Here is a 19,038-nt window from a genome sequence, read left to right as displayed (position 1 = left end):
GCTCTTACTTTTTAAAAAATAAAATTTGTACTATCCTTTCCCAAGTCCTCGGAGCGAACCAGTGGATGCGAATTGTTACGCGGCGGAGCCCACAGCTGGACCTCAGCCCGTCCCTTCCCAGCGGCCTTTCCTCTGCACCTTGGCCGAGCCCGACTGCAAGTTCAGAACGTCTCAGCCGCGCTGGAGCTGAAAGACTGCGCGTGACGGACTGTTCCGTACTGTTCCGCACATGTTTCAACGACAGCGACTTTCTGAGACAAGGACTGCAGCGAATCAATGAAAACCCAGGCATACTATATCTGCTTAATTAAGGTTGGGAAATCCAGGGACAGCCCCCAAATAAACTCAACTTGGGGATGATTCAGATAACGATCTTTTATTAGTTTTTTTTCCTTTTCTTTAAAAGTGGTATGTCAACATCATTTCTACATTTCAGAGTTCTGTACATTTCTGAAGAGGAAATAAGCAATGCTCAATGTACAAAGTAAAAAGAGAAAACTAGAAAAATCTGAATAAATGGAGCGAGTTGCCATACAGTACAAATCAGTAGTCAGATGTCATCTGAAGTGCAATAGCATTGCTGTGATGATGAGTTACGGGATGAAATAAAAATACTCTATTTTAAACAAACAGTATATATATATTTATATGTATATTTTTACAGATAGTAGACCCAGTGATATCTGCAGTACTGTAAAAACTTATTTACAAATAACTTTTTTAGACATTACATATACATCAGCACCGTAGTAAAAACAAAACCAAAACGACGTTATTAAAATCTACCTATTTCGTTGGTCCCAGGACTGAGCACTCGGAGGAAGCGATGGAAAAGGAACAGGGACCCCGTCCGGCAGCCACCTCCAGCTTCTCATCGTTGCTTATGTATTTGTTTCCTGTACCTTTCAGAAAAAGGCAATTACATATCGTCTTCTTGCTTGCTTACTTTTGATTTTGGTTTGCATCTGTTTCCACGCAGGAGTTTCCCTGGGGGTGTCTCTCCCCACGAAGGGTGTTCACGGTCACCCTGCTAACACCTCTTCCCAGAGAGGGCACGGCCCCTGCCTGGGCGCCTGCCCGCCTGGCCACCTCTGTCTCCGCCCTGCCCCTTCTGAATAGACCTATGACCTTAGGACCTGGCGAGCAAGTCAGGGCAGGTTTGCCCGCTGTGCACCCAGCTTTCCCTCTGTACTCCCTTCGCAGGACCTTCCCCCAGGGCTGCCAGGCCTGCTCCCCGCGGTCCCCGGCTCGGGCTCCGGTGTGGCGAGTTGACTGTGACAGCCCAAAGGGAGCCAGCCTTCAGGACCCGGAGGGAGGGGCGGGGGAGAAAGCACACACCCCCTCACTCACTGAGGACCAGTTACGCCACACGGCCTCCAAAACGGGGCAGTGGGAGGGGGGAGGGTTTACACGAAGTTCTTGTACACAGGAGACAAGCTTCACCACCAGGGCTTGCTGACCCCTTCCGACAGGCCTCAGTTAGGGGGGGTCTGAGTGAATGACAGAGAACAGCTGTACAGGACTTTTGAGTGGATGAGTTTGCCCATACGAAAGGAACCATGTCTCCCTCCTTTTTGTCATCAAAGGTGTAAGGTGGAGCGATTGCTCTTTCAGTGACCCCTCTCTCGGGGGTTTAGACTTGTCTTTCCAGTAAGTAGGGGTTCAGGGCAAGGCCGATGTTGGAGCATCACCCCTGGAGTTTTCCCAAAGGGAGCCCTCCAGGCCGGCCCCCTGGGGACAGCAGAAGTGCCAGATGCAGTGTGTGACCCCGACGGGGCCTGCTCAGTTCCAGGCAGAGACGATTCGCTCCGCGCCACGCATGGTAGAGAAAGAACACTCCAGTGTTGCCTTGGCATCCAGGCATTGTCCAAGTTCTTCTTGCATTTATCTGGACTCTGCCCAGGCTCCCTATGGACAGAAGCTTCATTTCTTCTTGGAAGGTGCTTAGATGGACACAAGGAGGGACAAAGGTGGGTGGGAGAGGAAGGCGGCCATGGGGCAGGCACACAGCGTCCGCCTGGTTCTCTCTACCCTGTGGTGCCGTCAGTAGATGGGAACCGCCTTGCTGTGTCACTGTGGTACTGGGCTCCAGCCCCCCTACCCGGAGCGATGGCCAGTAGGGTCACCAGCAGAGGGCTGGCCCTGGGACAGCAGGACAAACCTTCTTCCCAGCTCACTTGGCTATCCTCGAGAGACAGCCAAGAGCAACGCCTCTGATATTCCTGAGGGTCAGCACGGGGCAGGAGATGGGCCTGCAGGATCCTCTGCAGTCTCCCTACGACGTCTCACAACGCTTCCTGCCTGCCCTCCACATCCGGTCGCAGGTCGGGAACCTGGCAGCTCTTCCAGCCAGAGCTCAGCACGTGTCTGACCCACGCTCTTGGCTGTGCAACCACCCAGCAGCCTCTGTGGGGCTCCTGCCCGAGGCTCTGTCTCTGGGTCTCCAGAGCTGCAGCCTCCGCACCTGGGCCAGAAGGGGCTGACGGATGCCTCGCCTTGGACGGCCGTCCTTGCCTGGGGCCAGAGCAGCTCTTAGGACCACAGGGCGTGTTGAGATGGGGGCTCAAGTGCGACCTGCCCACCTGCCTCCGGTGTGCCTCCCTCGCGCAGCCGGGTCCGCACAGTGTCTCGGCTCGACTGCGGTGTGAAAACCAGGTGAAATGACGCCCCGCAGGGCTGTGGATCGGCACCTGGATCCTCCACTGTCAGCCAGCTGCAGTTCTGCTCAGTTTACGTGGGATAAAAAAACAAAAAACAAGGATGGGTCCACATCCTGTTTCTCTTTCCCATTTGGGGCCCCTCTGAACTAGGGGTTTCCAAACAACTCGTCGAGCTCCTGCATCCACTCATCCCCTGGCCCGGCCTTGATGATGGAGTCCACGAGGTCGGCACTGTCCGAGAGGCCGGGAAAGGACGCCCCGGCCGCTTCTCCACTGTAACTGTAAGACATGTCCTGAGGGGCAGTCCGCTCATAGGCTTGGCCGTGGCCGCTTGGAGCGAAGCTGCCACTGGGCACCTGCTGCTGGGCTGGGGGCTGGCTGAAGGCTGCCATGCCGGGGACGCCCTGGCTTAGGCCAGACATGACCATCGGCCTGGCCTGGTTGGTCCCTTGCTGGCCCGGGAGCGGCGGCATCATTTGCCGACCCATGGCAGCCGGGTTGATGGTTCTCACGGCGCCCGTGTTAGCGTCCACAACCTGGCTCAGCCCCTGTGGGAAGTGTTGCTTGGTCAGCCTCGGCTGGCCGGCTTGAAGCGAGTAGCTGGCGCCGTTGCTGAACGACCCCAACTCCCCACTAGTCCTCCCAGGCATGCCCTGTAAGGCCCTCTGCTGCCAGCCCGGGGCTCCCTGCTGGACTGTTCCCATGATGCTCTGCAGCCTTGGGGGGCCCTGGGGCCTCTGCAAAGCTTGGCCCACAGGCCCTTTCATCTGCTGGTGCTGCTGGGTCATGGCTGAGTTCACCAGCATGCTCTGACCAAACCCACTCACCATCCCAACCCCTTGCCCGGAGGTGGGCTGCCTCGGCCCCTGGGCCTGGTTGTGTGCGATGCTCATGCCGCTTTGGTTTGGGTGCTGCAACATCTGGGTCATTCCTGGGCTCATGTTGTACATTCCTGGTTGGCTGGTAGGCGTGGTGTTGTAAGGGGCCAATCCCATCTCTGACTGGGCGGCGGCTGTGGCCATTGTCCCTTGGTTCTGGGAAGGTCCCATTCCCATCATGCCTGTGTTCTGTGCCATCAACCGTGACGTTCGCATGCTCTGGAGGGCCGCTTGGCTTCTCACGGCTGCTATGTCCTGCGGAGAACCTGCAGGGGAAGAGGACACGCACAGCTTATCATCTCGACCGGCAAGGTATGGACCAAGGCGCAGGGGTCTCTGGGGGTGACAGAAGGCTTTCCTATGAAAGGGTCTACTCTGACAGTACAGCCTTAAGAAAAACAATTCTTATTTCTCTGCTTATAACATGCTGATTGTGAAAATGTTGGAAAATACTGAAAAGCACAAAGATAAAAATTAAAGTCACCCAAGTTCCCACCCTCCCGAGACAACCACTGCTAACTATTATTCATATGTAAACAGGCACACGTGCACCAATCAGAACCATACTGTACACACGCTTTTGGAGTTGACTTTTTCATCTGATTACCCTGATACTAATTTTGTTCACATTTCAGCAAATTATTTCTTACACTTCTCGATATGATGCCGTCCTCAACCATTTAGACACCATTTCTCTTGGAGGTGAGAGGGAATTCCCCTCCTGAGCGAAATGAAGGAGAAATGGCGAGCGCCGTGCATATTCTGTCTGTGGAGTGGAACACGGTTCAGTAGAGAATACTCTCTGTAAAGACCATTAGACTCATTTCCCTTAAGATGTGAGTAGGATTTGAGAGGTTAAAGGCCACTGCTTCTGCTAAGAACCTATTTCGACAGATTGGACGTGTTTTTGGACCCACTCCGTAGATTTCCACATGCTCCAGACTCTCTGAATCATAACATGTCAGTGCGAACTGGCCGGCTTCCTGAGCTAGAAAAAGAAATCATCCCGCTACTTGCTACTTGGCAATGAACTTTACGGATCTCTCCAGCGAAGTCCACTCCTTGAAATCAGCAATCGCTACGGCTTTCAGCAGATCGCTAACAGAGTTTTAATGAAGCTGTTTAAGAGTTGGCCGGAGTATGAACGTGCCAAGTCACCCCACTCTAATTAGGCATTTGAGTACGGCCTTCTTTACTTGTTTCCAGGAAATCTCCAAACCAGCCAGGGGAACAGAAATGTCACCCTTCGAACCCCAGTCAATGCCATAAAGGACTAGGCGGAGCAAGCAATGGATTTTTCTATGTCCCTGCTAATGATTAAGTCTATGAGACAAAGAAAAATAGTTTTTTTTCCCCTGGACATTTAAAAAAGATGCAGCATAGGAGCCAATCGATATTATAAGCAAATTTGATCCTCCTTGGAACTGAGATGAGAAACCAGATGAGAACGGTGTAACCTTGTTAAGGCTGGCACCTTGGCAGACAACTGAAGTGTGTTTTTGTCTTCCTGATGGGGGTATTGATTTCTGGGCAGCAGATATGTCTCCATATATTATTTCTTTCTTTAAGAAAGAAAATTACAGGAATTTTGATTATGACTTAAGTTTTTGAGGCTTGAGATCAATATCATTCTGCATTGAAAAATGAAATGGTTACTGTTGGGAAACCTAAAGATCTGGGGGGGCAATCCTTAGAAATGTTTCTATTTGTTTGTTTTAACCTTAATTATATCTACGTGATATATATATTTTTTTAAAATCAAAAGTTCCTGATTAAATACTGGATGGTAATATATAGTGCAACTTGTAATCTTGTTATGAAGTTTTGTGACCTTAACGCCTAAATTTGTATCGACTGCTTGGCCAATCTGATGAACTGTGGTGAAATGGGTTATTGAGTTGTTTATTTAAAAATTTAAGGGATAAATATTGCTGACTCAAGAGATTGGTCAGATAGACCCAAATTACACACACAGGCTGAAGGGCTGCTGGAAATAGATAAAAAGACTTTACTATTTTGGAAATGTTCGTTGTATATTTATAATAGACATGTTGAGGGATTGGATATTGTCTGGACCAAGTTTTTGAATTAGAAATAGGTTCCGTTATTAAGAGGGCAGAAAAGCTGCAACGCCTTTTAAGAGGTATTAAAAGATTAATCCAAACCAACCTTTGTTTTCACTTAGTATAAATGGCTACACTATCTAGGTATACTTCTTATGGGAAAAGGGGGCATTTTAAAATCAGCGATCAATCAGTACCATAGTTTCAAGAAAAACAGAAATATTTTATTAATTTAGTTCTATGCATTCCGTAATTTTAAATACATTCACAGGAAAAAAATTCAACCGCCTCCAAAGAATTAACTTGCCTTTATCTGATTACTACCCATGTTAAACAATGGGCTACTTTTTCTTTTTTTTTGTTTTTGTTTACAACAGATAGTATTGTGAGACACCGTCCTCAAATTGATTTTCTTGTCTACTGGTTAACATCACAACATCAAAGACAATCTTCCATATTCTAACAGAGAGGATAATACGACTTTTTTTTTCCCCTAAAAGGGGCTATGTTCTATTTTTACTCACAAGATGCCAGTATTTGTGAAAAATAAGCATTTCCTCATAGGCATGTAACATTGGCCAGGGACACAGAACTCAATGAGAGAAAGAGTCATTAACACCTTGAGACATATAGATTCTCCCACACATTATTCCTCCCAGAACTTCTCTCCAAGGACAATATTCCTGATCTATCAATTTGCTATTTTCCCAGACACATAACATTATGATATCAGGGTGTTAGCAAATACATGAGAATATGGAAGATAGGAATACACACACACATATTTCAGCTCAGGAACCCATGGCTGTTTAGCTTAAGCACAGCTAAGTTTTTGGGTTGATGACCTGTGCTTTGAAGTTTGAAAAAAATTCAAGGAGAATTTTTAAATTGGAACCATAGTGTTCAGAATAATCCATAACAAAGAGGAATTACTAAATTTCGTGGGTCCCTTTATTCCCCCAAAATAATAAATGAGCTATGAACCTAGAAAACCCAATGGACACAGGGCTGGGCTGATCAGATTTCATGTTTTTAATTCGTTCGAAATAGAAAGTTCCGGTTCTCAAAGTGTGGTCCTTCGGCCAGCAGCAGCAACTCCTGGGAACTTATTAAAATGTACATTCTCAGGTCCCACTCCAGAGCTCCTGAATGAGAAGCTCCGAGGAGTGGGTGGGCCGTCTGTGCTTTAACAAGCTCTGCTGGGGATTCTGATGCAAGGGAAGTGTGAGAACTACAGAAAGAGGAGGCCCTGTGTCTGCCACAAGGACTACCCTCGTAACAGTGGCTCTTCCCCACACCCCACTCGTGACCAGAGAAACAATTCTTCGAAGAACATTAGCCCTCATTTGAACAGAACAGAACACACCTGTGGACAGCCCAACTCCTTCTGTCCTTCCCTGCGTCGAGTGAAAGTGAGTGGTCGCTACTCAAGAGTCAGCATGGCCCTGGCCGGTTTGGCTCAGTGGTTAGAGCATCGGCTCACGGACCCGAGAGTCCCGGGTTCGGTTCCCACTAAGGGCACGTACTTTGCAGTTCGTCCCCGGCCCCGGTCGGGGTCATGTGGGTGGCAACCACTCCATGTGTCTCTCTCACGTTGATGTTTCTCTCTCTCTCTTCCTCCCTCTCTCCCTCCCATTCTATCTGAAGACAAATGCAAAAATGTCCTCGAGTGAGGATTAAAAAAAAAAAGTCAGCATGTTCACAGGCCGTGTTCAGGGAGACCTGACTGTGAGCATCAGTGGCTTTTAGACTCTTTAAACCACAACACACAGCGCATGATCCAGTACATACACGCGCAAGTTTGTAACAGGAACAAGACTTTCCCTTATTATGCTACACTCTGATAGTTTCTTTCCCATTGTATTTCATTTAAAAAAGGCTGGTTGTGGATTGTTCAGTTGCCTTCACAACCTATTCTTGTGCTGTAATCCAAAGACTGAGAATGTCACCCTGGATCACGAATGTTTCACCCGCAGTCTATGGAGGGGAGTGACACTTGTGAAATGACACGTGAAGGCTGTATGTATTTTATATCAGCATATTTCTATGCAAGGGGCTTCGTAGCTTCTGACGGATTCACAAAGGGATAGGTAACCCCTGAGAAGTTAGGATGCACTGAACTAGGTCCTACGAAAAGGGAAGGGAATGGGAATCAGGATTTCTACTGTTTGGGACTCCTGAGCCCCCTGAAAACGCCTGTGGATAGACTGGGAAGGCTCACCCTCCACCCCACACAAGAACCTCAGTGGCTCTCTTTATTGGAGAGGGAAAGGATGATATCCGAATGGACCTTCTACTTTATGAAAGAACGGCACACGGTGTGCCCAACGCTAAGGGGGCCATGACTTGGGATTTCCGCAGCAGCATCAAGACAGTCCAACCAGCCTCGAGGCCTTATTTGTTTCTATATTCGGTAGAGATTAGTGGTTGCTGCAAGCCCGAATCTCCCACCTCGGCTTAGAAGTGAAGGTTCTGGCCAGCTGACCTGCTGGGATTAGCAAGAAAGATGTGGTACGAGATTACCCACACTGTGGTCACTGAGATGCTGATCCGGACACTAACCAAGCTGATACTGGGCCAACAGGCACTGGTATGTTCCCATTGGTTGTTGAACTATTGAAATACTTCTGTACCTTTGGCAAAGAACAGCTGCCTCAACCCCCCACAGCCACCACGACCCCTCCATTAGCCCACCGGGCCCTCTCTGGGACCCAGCGACCAAAAGGTTAATAATGCTTGGCACAGCAGGGGACCTCCAGGAGTGTATTTTGATTGGTTGGTCCTCTCAGATCTTAAGTATCTGTAATATTACCTGACACGAACACAGCACAGAAGGCAAGTTACTGGCTACAAGGGCCTCACCTTGAAACTGATTGACCTGCTGCACGGGGTACGGATTCCGCTGTGGCTGGAGGTGCTGCCGGGGTACATGGGGCTGCTGCAGCTGCTGGAACGGACAAGAGGGTGGAGGTGAGACAGGCAGAGCACACGTTAAACAGCCTGCCATCCGAGGAAGGCAGGGTTTCCCCAGAACTGAACTCTATACTGAAGAATAACACGCACAACGGCAAGTGCACGAAGCAGAAGAGTACAGTTTGATGACTTTTCACAAATGAACACACTCCTGGGGGGCGGCATCTAGACAGATCAAGACCAAGAACGTTGCCAGGAACCCCTGGGCCCCTTGCCAGTCATTGCTCTTCATCTGACCCTGGGGAACCACCGCCCTGACCCAACAACCCAGATCCGTGACGTCTGCTTTTGTACTTTTTATTCTCACTGTTGAGAAGTATTTCACCCTATTACGATCACAATTAATGTACCTGTTCTACTGGCGATGGTCATTTCAGGTGTTTCCAGTTTGGGGCTGCCCCAAATACCGCTGCTGTGGACAGCCTGTGTGTGGCAGGCTGGCTCATGAGGAACATGTACCCACCACGCAGCTTTGACTGATTTCCCAACCACCAGCCTGGGTGTCTTCCTTAGCTTTGTGGGGACTGAGCTCCAAGGGACAGTGACTAATTTTTAATGACCTAAATATATGCTTGGGTATTGGAAGATAGGATTCTTAGGGGCTATAAAAAAAGGGCGAATCTTATTCCCAGGAGGCCACCCTGCCTGTAAAATCCGTCTCCACGAGTAAAATATCCAGCATTTACTGCCTCCAGGAAACAGGGTGGGACGCCACACAGACGGGGAGCCCCGAGGCCTGCGAATCGGCCTGCCTCCTTCCACTCTCGGGGATTCCGCCTCGCTCGTGCTCTTACCAATCTCCTGGAAAGGCTATTATGATCATTATCATGCTGTATGTGAAAAGGGAAAGAAAATAAGAGTGAGGTGGAGAGAGCGGGGAGAGGGGTCTCAGCTCTCGTTCCGCCGTCAAGTAGCTGCGCGACCTTCGGCACATCATTTAACCTCCCTCTGTAGCTCCTGAATATTCATCAGGCACCTTTCATCGCAAGGGCTGCAAAGAACATGCAACCAGGGCCTTGCTCTTCTGAGTGTTCATTACAAAAATAACACACACTGACCACTTCTTAACACATGTGTTTATTTCTATTTTTTCTCTTGTTTTTCTTCGTAGGCAGCTGTATAATTTTCTTTCTTTCTTTCTTTCTTTCTCTCTCTCTCTCTCTCTCTCTCTCTCTCTCTCTCTTTCTTTCTTTCTTTCTTTCTTTCTTTCTTTCTTTTTTTCTTCTCTGTTCTCGACAAGGCCAGCCAGCACCCTGGCAACCAAAGCACAGGCTCCGCCCCGTGCAGACGTCCTACGGGGCCTAAACTGTGTTTTGCACACACTGTTAAAATTACTTAATTGTGCAGACAAGCAACCATGTTAATCTTTTAGGCAGCAGTATAAAGGTATTCTTGAAATAAGTTGAGCACATAAAAGTTTCTCCCCGGCCAAAGGTCCCACTTACTGTCCCACTTACAACCAGATAACACGGTGGGGTAGCCTGTGGTGGGACGGGGCGGGGCCTCGCGTCTCGGCTCCGCCTCTCTCTGACTCTGTGCCGCTCTGTTCTGATCTCCAAGTCCACTGAGAATTATTGTCACATTCCCCAAGATACGCAAGACCCCAAATCCTTCTGTTTCCCTCACTTGTCCATTCAGGACATCTAGGTGTCTCCAATGTGCTGTTTACAATATTGAAAGTTCTAGGGACACTTTGCAGCTGAAGAGACGGAGAACCCCAGCTTGGCCTTCATATGGCGATATTCATTCTCGATACCAAAGGTGGCCGGCCTGCCCCCTGCAGACCCCTGGGCAGCCTGTGCCGAGAAGCACTGTCCCCAGGCACAGGTAAGGTGCTCCAGTGACCTGAGTTTTTTCTCGGTTTCCTTTCTGGGGTGTTCCCCAGGATGGCTGGCCTGTGTGCTGCCCCTCTTCTGTGACACCAGGGTCATGTGAGAGGTTTCCATATACACTTGTGCAGTTTCCAAAGACTTTTACACACATTATCCCGTGTGGTTCTTAAAAGCGTCATACGAGGAAGGCTGGGAAATTATTTTAAAAAAACTGGCACACGAGGAGAGAGGTCAGGTGATATTTCTGAAACCACATGCCAAGGATTGGACACTTTCTGACCTAGAGTAAGTTGTTCTTCCCTTGGCTCCCTCATTATCTCTTGGTACATATTGTCACCAAGGAATTATACTCATTTTCCCTTATCTCCTCACCTTTCCCAAGGAGCCTTGTATCTGTCCGTGTCCTTGGGAGAGACTTTCCCCTCTCTCCTTCCCCAGTCGGTGGGGGGCGCCCTGTGGTGGTCCTCCTACTCTTCTGCCTCCTCCTCATTCCCAGGGCTGGCTGACCTCACCAAGCGGGCACACCCCTGGGCGGGCACAGCCGAGTTCTGCCTGGTCACCCTGACGACTCTGTGTCTTGGTCCCAGCACACATACCAAAAGCCATCCCTCAAAGTATCAGGCGCACCTGAAGTTTGCTGGGGTTGGCTGGGGAGAGGATGGACAAAGCCTGGCTTCCCCTGGGACACCAGCAGGGCTCCTTGTCACACCTGACGCAGGGTGACAGGGACAGAGGTTTGTTTGTCCACGAGCGCCAGGCGGCTGGCTGACCTTGCTGAAAAGGGAGATAATTACACAGCTGCTCAGGAACAAAAGCAAAAAAAAAAAAAAAAAAAAAAAAAGGAACCTAAGTGAACAGTGCTCAACGGTGCAGTTTTTCTCCTTGCAGGGTGACTGGTGTTCCTTCGAACTGCTGCTCTTGGTTAGTAGGGATCTCAACGTGTCTGTGTCCCACACAGTGGGTGGTGGAGGATGCTTGATACATTTCCACAATTCTGAACCTGTTAGGAACGTTCTAGAAGGGTAACAGTAGGGCAGAGCTCTGTTGGGCCTTGAGCTTTAGATGACAACCTCACACCTCCTATGATAAGTGCGATGCCCTGTACAGACGCCACAGGGGCCATCTAAGAGAGGCCCCGGGCCTTTCACGGGCTAATACTAAATCAGGCATGGACAGCTCCAAAACAACCCCCACCCCCCAGAGAACCACCCTGAGACAGACGGGGTGGCCGCGGGGAAGGCTTTCCTGCAAAGCTGGAGGGGTTACAGGGCGAGGGTGGACAGAGATGCCTAAGGCAAAGCTTCGTATTAGGCCTTCCTCTAACTTAAAGATTTCCCGAGCTCTTTTCAAAGCTGTTGGGGATTTTCTTAAATCTGTCCCCTTTCTGTGACCTCAAGTTCAGGTTTCCAGGTGCTTCTATGGGCCCTATTATTCCGCTATTGTTCCTGTTCCATTGTTCATGACCGATTCTGTAGAATTCTCCTCAATCCCTCCTCCTGACACTTTCTTCCAAGAGACAAAGTTCTCTGAATTATTTTTCTTTTTTCTTCCTATTGCTAGAAGTATTCGAGTTTAGGGAGAATGTGAACCAGCTCCCCCCCACCCCCATGCTGCTTACCCGACCCCTGCACCAGAAACACGAAGGAGTCAGGCTTGAATGGAAGACGTGTTTCTGGCGATGGGCCCTCAAATCGATGATGGAAGCCTTCTGAGAACAAACGAGTCCATTCTAAGAAAAGGGCTCGCTCTTGGCAAGGGCTAAATTCTGCAGGTTTTTCTGTGATCCTGCAGAATGCTCGACTGTGAACATCTTGACAAAAAGCATGGACTGAAACCCCCCCACGGTGCCAGGGGCTGAATGAGTGGATTGGGCCACGGGCTCCTGTTACCTGCTCAGCCAGAATCTGCTGCTGCTGTTGCTGCTGCTGCTGCTGCCTTTGCTCCCGCAGAAACTGTTGCTTCTGCTGCTCCATCAGCTGGGCCCGCTGATCAATGAGCATCTGCTTCATGATGGCCGCTTGGGGCTGGCTGCCCAGGAAGCCTGGACCCGCAGGACTGGTGCCTGAGACCATGCTGCCTGAGCCTGGGGGCACAGAGGACTGCATGGGGCCGGTGGTCCGGGGAAGCCCAACTGGGTGCTGCTCCTGGGAGGACAGAAGGAGCCCGATTCAGTGACTGCACATTTGAAGGGAAGCATGGGGGGAGGGGATTGGGGCAGAGGCCCTGCTGTGGACCTGAGGGGTCCCGAGTGGCACATTATATTTCCATACAAACAATACAGTAGACCTCAAGGGTGGTCTTACACAGTGGCATTGGAGGGGCTCCAGGGGGACAGTATAGAGCATGGATCTGGGGATCTGAGGCCAAGTCCAGTCTGTTTCAGGAGACCCGGGCTAAAGGACAGGAGCCAGGTTTTCAGCCAACATTCTGGGTTTCTCCAAAGGGAAGGGAATAAGCTCTCAGGCTGGGCTTATCTTAAGTCTCCAAGGAGACAGCCCGAGTTTCTCTCTTAATCCTTACTGCCCACCTGGCCAAACGAACCTCTTAGGTAGTATGAGACATTCACGGAAGTCTGCTGGAATTTATTAGTTGACAGATCTGCGATTTGATGGAATTCTAATTACAGATGACCCTTGAAAAATGGGGGGTTTGGAGCACTGACCCCTGTGCAGTTGAAAATCCATGTACAATTTTTGACTCCCCCCCAAACTTAACTACAATCGTCCCTCAGAATGCACGGGGAATTGGTCCCAGGCCCTCTCACGGACACCAACATCGGGGCCGCTCAGGTCCCTTACATAAAATGCTGTGGATCAGTGCATACAGTCATACATTCCCAACTGCGGACTGAAAATACTGTTTTTGATCCACAGTTGGTTGAATGGGCAGATGAGAAATCCAGGGATACAGAGGGACAACTGTATATTTACTGAAAAAAACCTGTGGATAAGTGGACCTGTGCGGTTCAAACCCATGTTGCCCAAGGGTTGGCTGTAATTGCAACATTTGAAAGCTCTGATAAATGTTAAAAAAAAAATAAAATAAATCCTGCTACTAAGAATTATTGATGGTGTGAAGTGGGAAGGTGTTATACTGCCCAAAGATACATAATCTCCCAACATTTTCAAAACTAGAATTGAGTCTCCTATGTCTGGGACAATTTAAATGTGGAGGGTTGAATTGGGTCTTTATAATTATGTGTCAGTCATTCTAATGATGGCAACTTTTAAGGACTGATCCTTAAGAAATAGGAGGTGAAGTGGTAGAGACCTACTTACACACAGCACGAGTGACTACGGGAGGTGGTGCTCAGTGGGGAAGTCTAACAGCAGATAGTGTAGACGACCAGGGAAAAAGAGCTGATGGGAAGATTCAGTTTCCAGACACTTCCTTTCCTGTTCATTCTACCAAGCAACCTGGTAATGGCAAGTGTTGTCTGGACATTCCACTGAAACGTTCCTTTCAGTTCATTCAAGTTTCAAGTAATTAATCTGTACTCCGCCAACCCAAACAAAACAGGCAAAACCACCACAAAACAAAAGAAAACATTGTTACTCCTCTCACCTGGGAAATAAGAACCCAAGCAGTTCTGGTGAGTTAGTGCAGGAGCCCAGGTCACACAGTTAATAAGTAGAAGAAACAGAACTAGCAGAAGGAGAACACAGATCTTGAGTCTAAATTCATACCCTTTCCACTAGCATAGACCTTTCCCAGGCTACAGGTGCCTAGCGTGCCTTAAAAACTGCCTGTGGACAAATATATAGTATGTCTCCCATAAACGTGCCATGTTCTTTATTTGAATGCAAGTGTCACTGTTGGAGTTAGTACAGATTTTTGTCTTTCAGTATGTATTCTGTCTGCACATAATTATTAGGTAGAGAGCTATGCACTTTTATGTTAAAAAGACTTTATGCTAAAAATACCAGGAACCTTTATGTTCCCAGTTTACCTGACTCCTGCAAGGGCCAAGATATGTGCCCCCCCCCACCCCCCAATATCTGCTACCTGTCTTCCAAGCCCTTCCTTCCAGTGGGCTAATGCTGTTTCTTGCCACCTTTACAAACAAATGGCTAAATGACTTCACACTTACAACAAATTCACACAGAAGGATAGTTAACCAATCAGCAAAAATAAAGATATATGGGGCTCCCCCCCACCCCGTGTATTTCAGTATATTTATTTCCCAGTTTTGATAAGGAGAAGAGAGTTGGCAAGAAAATGAGACCCAAGGGGAGATAAAAGTTTTCTTCAGCTTGGTTTTATGAGAGGGCTGGTCTGGGCAGGCCCTGTTTATTTTTGTGCACTTTGAGATATTCTTGTCCGGTGTGACCTGCCCGGGAAGCTGGGGCGCTCGCTCAGAAGTGGTAAGCAGTGACTTGTTGCTTTCTCAGCCTCTTTACCTTGGTGGCAGTGACTGCTGGCCCCTGTCTTCCTGCAGCCAAACTAAATACTTCAAAAGCACAGTGGGGGCCCTGGTTGGGTAGCATAGTTGGTTAGAGCATCATCTGGATATGCCAAGGTTGCGGGTTCGATTCCCGACCAGGGCATTTACAAGAAGCAACCAAAGAATGCATAAGTAAGTGGAACAACAAATCAATGTTTTTCTACCCCCCACCCCCGCTGCCTCTTTCTCTGTCTCTCACTAAAAATAAATTAAAAAAAATTTTTTTTTTTTAAAGCAGGGGGGGGGGGGGGGCTTTTTCAAATGAATAGTTAAGTTATTACTACTTCCCAGGATTATGTATTTCTCCAAATGATTCCCTCCTAAAAGTTTTGCCTTCAGGTTTCTCACTGAAGACCTGAAGACACAGAGGCAGAAAGGCTGTATGCATTTTTAAAGGATTGCCTTCTCAATGCAGCATCCATGGATCTAGGTGGATACACCTTTAAGGCTCTCCCAACCCGCTCTGCTGCATTCAGTAGCTGACACATACAGCCTCAGCCTCAGGTGTGTATTCCAGAGCGTGAAGACGCACCGAGTGGCCCGCCTTACACACTGAGCTGGCTGAGGCCATTAACTGTTTCATATTACATGGTGGCTTCTAACCTCCACTCTAAGAGGCTTAATGAGCAATAGCCTGTCGAACCGCAGGACTTCATGACATCGTTCCTGTTTCTAAGGACACACTGTGGGTGCTGTTAGAGAAAACCAGGCAGAGCTTTTGTCACCAGAACTGTAAGGCCTTGAAGCCAAATGATGTAGTATTTTTAGTTTTTAATTACTGGCTTGTTCTCTACCCCACCCCCCACCCAATGACCTCCCTTGCCTTCTACCAAGAATCCCCATTCACTCTCTTCCTGTAGCAATCCCAGTGATTACACAGAGCTTCATCACTCCCCAAACCTTTCCCTCTTCACCTTTCCCTCTTCGGTAACATGAAGGGAGGGCGAAAAATCAAAACCGATGAAGCTATTTTACATATCTTCTCTCCGGCAGGGAAAAGATCTTAGCAATTTTCTGAGGGCTGGAGAGAGGTAGGAGGTGCAAAACACACCCTACCTCCCCCGAAGAGGCCGTTTTCTACTTCAAAAAACAGCTGTGGTAAAAATATCTCCCGAGAGCAGCCAGCTGTTTATTTATAAATCTGTGCGCCGAGCAGCTTTCTTCCTCTAAGTGTTTTCAAGAACACGCCTAGTGTTTGGGTGAGAGGGGCCAGGGCTGCTGGCGGTGAGCCAAAGACCGCTGGCTCCTGGGCGGGGGGATCACGAAAGGCTGATGAGCCGGGGGTGACGGGGCTTGGAGGCGAACTGGCTGGAGGATGGACGCCCGGGGCTTGAGCCTTTTTCAGGCGGCCCCCCTGGGGGAAGAAGGCGCAGCTGCTGTGCCCCCGCTGGCCCAGCAGATGGCGGTGTCGGCCCGGCGCTCGCGCCCCGCCGCCGCGCCGCGCCCCGCCCCGCCCCGGCGTGCAGATGGCTTAATCACGACTGCGGCCCGCCCGCCCCGCCCGCCCGCGCGCTCCGCGGCGGCCGGGAGCCAGGCAGCCGAGTGTTACTGCGTACAGCAGGTAGCCTGGCAACTGAGAGCATAATACCGAGCAGATGGTGTGCGCACGGCTGATGGACATCGCACACGACAGCCTGAGACAATCCAGGAATTCCCTGGTGACTCGAGGCCCTCTTTACCCAGAACGAGTTCTCTCTCCATCGCCGCGTATCTCGGGGGTGCTCTCCCCCCTCTCCCACCGACACTGCACTGGTTTCTTATTACCGACTCTCCTCCCGCCGCGGGGAGGGAGGCGGCGGGGGCGGGGGCGGCCGGGGAGGGACCGGAAGGGCCGGGGCGGGAGGAGACGGTGCGGGGCGGTGGGGGCAGAGGGCGGGCGGGCGGCGGGACCGGCCCCAGGAGGACCGTCCGGCGACAGGGCTCCCGGGGCCGGGGCTGCACAAAGCCGGCGCGCAGAGGCCTCCGCTGGCCTTGCCGGCGCGTGGCCCACGAGCGGGCTAAATGAAATTTAGGATTTCACTTAAAAAGTCCCCCGGGGCGTAATTTAGCCTCTCTCCTCGAGCCTATATGCTTACACGTCCTCGGGGGCGCTAAGAAGGCAGGAGAGGGGCCGTGCGATCCCCGCGGGCCGAAAAGCGCCTCCCGGCACAGGCGTCCCGAACAAAGGAACAGCCCAGGTGGCCCGGCGCGGGGGCGGCGCGGGGGCGGGCGAGCGGTCCCGGGGCGGGGGCAGGTCCGCGGCCGCGAGCGCTCGGGGGCCTCTCCCCGCCCCTGCCGGGGGCTGGGAAGGCGGGGGGCGTGGGGGGCATGGAGGACCGGGAGGGTGGCAGAGCCTTGTTCCCGTAGGAAAAGTAACAATAAATCAATATGTAACAAAAAGGATGTCCCTGAAAAAAAAAAAAAAAAATCCGTGCTTTTCACACACACTGAACTGGATCAAGTAATTAAATATTTTTAAAAATCCAAATCAATTCCACACGGAATTTTGCCCAGATTCCGGACATCAAGACGCTTCTGAGTCCAACCTCTCGAGACCAGTGTCCAGAGGCTTTCCCTGCAGAGGTCCTATGCACGTGTGACGTTTCCGAAGGCAGAAGCCCAGGGCTCTGGAACAGTTGCCGGGAAAGAGTGAGGCAGTTGCACGTTGGAGAGCAGCTTCGGCGGACTCCACCTGGGCTGGGTGGAGGCACCTGCCCGTGCCTCGCAGGGGTCTGGCGGTGGGCTGGCATTCCGGGATATTATCTGACCTCTCGGTCCCAGTTCCCACACCCTCAAGTGAAAATCATATTCCTGAGACTTCTCCTTGACAGTGGAAACTTTGGAGATGAAAGAGTTAATGAGGCCCTCTAGAAAGTTAATGGCTAAGAAGATGCTAGCCATCCCCTTGGGGGAGGGGGCAAGAATGGGCTAAAATCAAGGGTTCTTAAAGTGTGGTTCTGGGATCAGCAGCATTAGCGTCACCTGGGAGACTGTTAGAAATGCCAATTCCCCAGGGCCACCCCAGGCCGACTGAACCACAACTTCTGGAGGTGTTTTAACAAGCCCTCCAGGTACTTACCATGACCCACAGTTTGACAATCACTTAGGCAAATAATCCTGGTTCACAGGCACTGGCTGCAAGGTGGGGCTGCCCAGCTCTATGTACCCAGACAAGATTGCAAACCCTGCATTTTCCAAAGCAAGTCAGAGTGCTGAGTTGCTTAGATTTCTATTGCAGACTCTTCTGCATTTGGAACAAAATATTCATATTTTCTGAGGGCTGCTCAGGCAATGCAAACCCAAGAATTCTGAAAGGAGCCATGGCCACCAGTCTTCCAGGAAGGGCAGGACTCCTGCAGCTCTGCTGTGAGGCTGAGGAGTGGTCAAGACTGAGGAAGGGTGAGGCCACCATACTCCCTGCTGAGGAGGAAGCATCAAACATCAATAGCCTTCCTGTCCCCTGGTCTGATACAAGGTAGAGCTATGGAAAGCTATGATTGGAGGAAAGTCCTCTCTGCTTAGAAAAGGTTCTTCAAACAAGGAGAAAACAGAGGCAACAGTGGAAGAAAACAACTAAACACTTATGGGGACCTACCATATGCAAAGTACCCTGCCAGTTTGCCTCCATAAGTAAACTTACTTTACTGACTAAAACCCCCCTAAATCTCTGAGAGGTTAAGTAATTGTCTGATGTCACACGGCTGGTGGTGCTGTCTTTGGAATTCTGACTTTTCCACTGACCATAACATGCATCTGGTCTAAACTGAGCAAACCACCCAAGAGGACTCTGGGATAAAAAGAAATGGGAAGGGGCGGATGGGGGGAAGAGAGGAATGGACATAGAATTAAAAGGCAGAAATTCCATTGGGATCAAAGGATGAAACTGAAAGAGCACCAAAATATACATCACTTTTTTTTATATGTTGCTTGATACCCAAAATTAGGATGCCTTTGTGCTATCAATTTTGACATTTAAAGAAAGGGCACAAGATAGCCCATTCAACCAGAAATGGAAGGAAGGCAGAAAATAAAATAAAACCTTCAAATTCTCTTCGAAGTTGATCAATTGTCAGGGCAAAACTTGGTTTCAGGATGGTGGCTTCTTTTACAGAATTTATTTGTCTGGACCAATTTTTCACTGTGGGTTTAGAGAGTTGTTTACAATAAATTCATAGCAGAGCCCAACAGGGCCTGCCCCATGGAAACCCC

The 19,038-nt window shown here is 49.9% G+C and overlaps 1 protein-coding gene across 1 annotated transcript in view; it reads right to left on the bottom strand.

The window, feature by feature from the left end:
* Positions 1–398: 398 nt before the first annotated feature.
* The window catches only part of MAML3 (mastermind like transcriptional coactivator 3), a 390,057-nt gene continuing 371,417 nt past the window's right edge, over positions 399–19,038 (bottom strand). Inside the window, exons 3-5 of the mRNA XM_036240484.1 lie at positions 12,296–12,550; positions 8,464–8,548; positions 399–3,804 (exon numbers count right to left, since the gene is read on the bottom strand). Coding sequence (XP_036096377.1) covers positions 2,807–3,804; positions 8,464–8,548; positions 12,296–12,550 — 1,338 coding nt within the window. The 3' untranslated portion in view covers positions 399–2,806. The remainder of the gene's footprint in view (positions 3,805–8,463; positions 8,549–12,295; positions 12,551–19,038) is intronic.

The sequence above is a fragment of the Molossus molossus genome, unplaced genomic scaffold (genome assembly GCF_014108415.1).
Source record: "Molossus molossus isolate mMolMol1 unplaced genomic scaffold, mMolMol1.p scaffold_m16_p_4, whole genome shotgun sequence".
NCBI classification, from domain to species: domain Eukaryota; kingdom Metazoa; phylum Chordata; class Mammalia; order Chiroptera; family Molossidae; genus Molossus; species Molossus molossus.
This window is presented reverse-complemented; position numbering and strand designations above follow the sequence as displayed.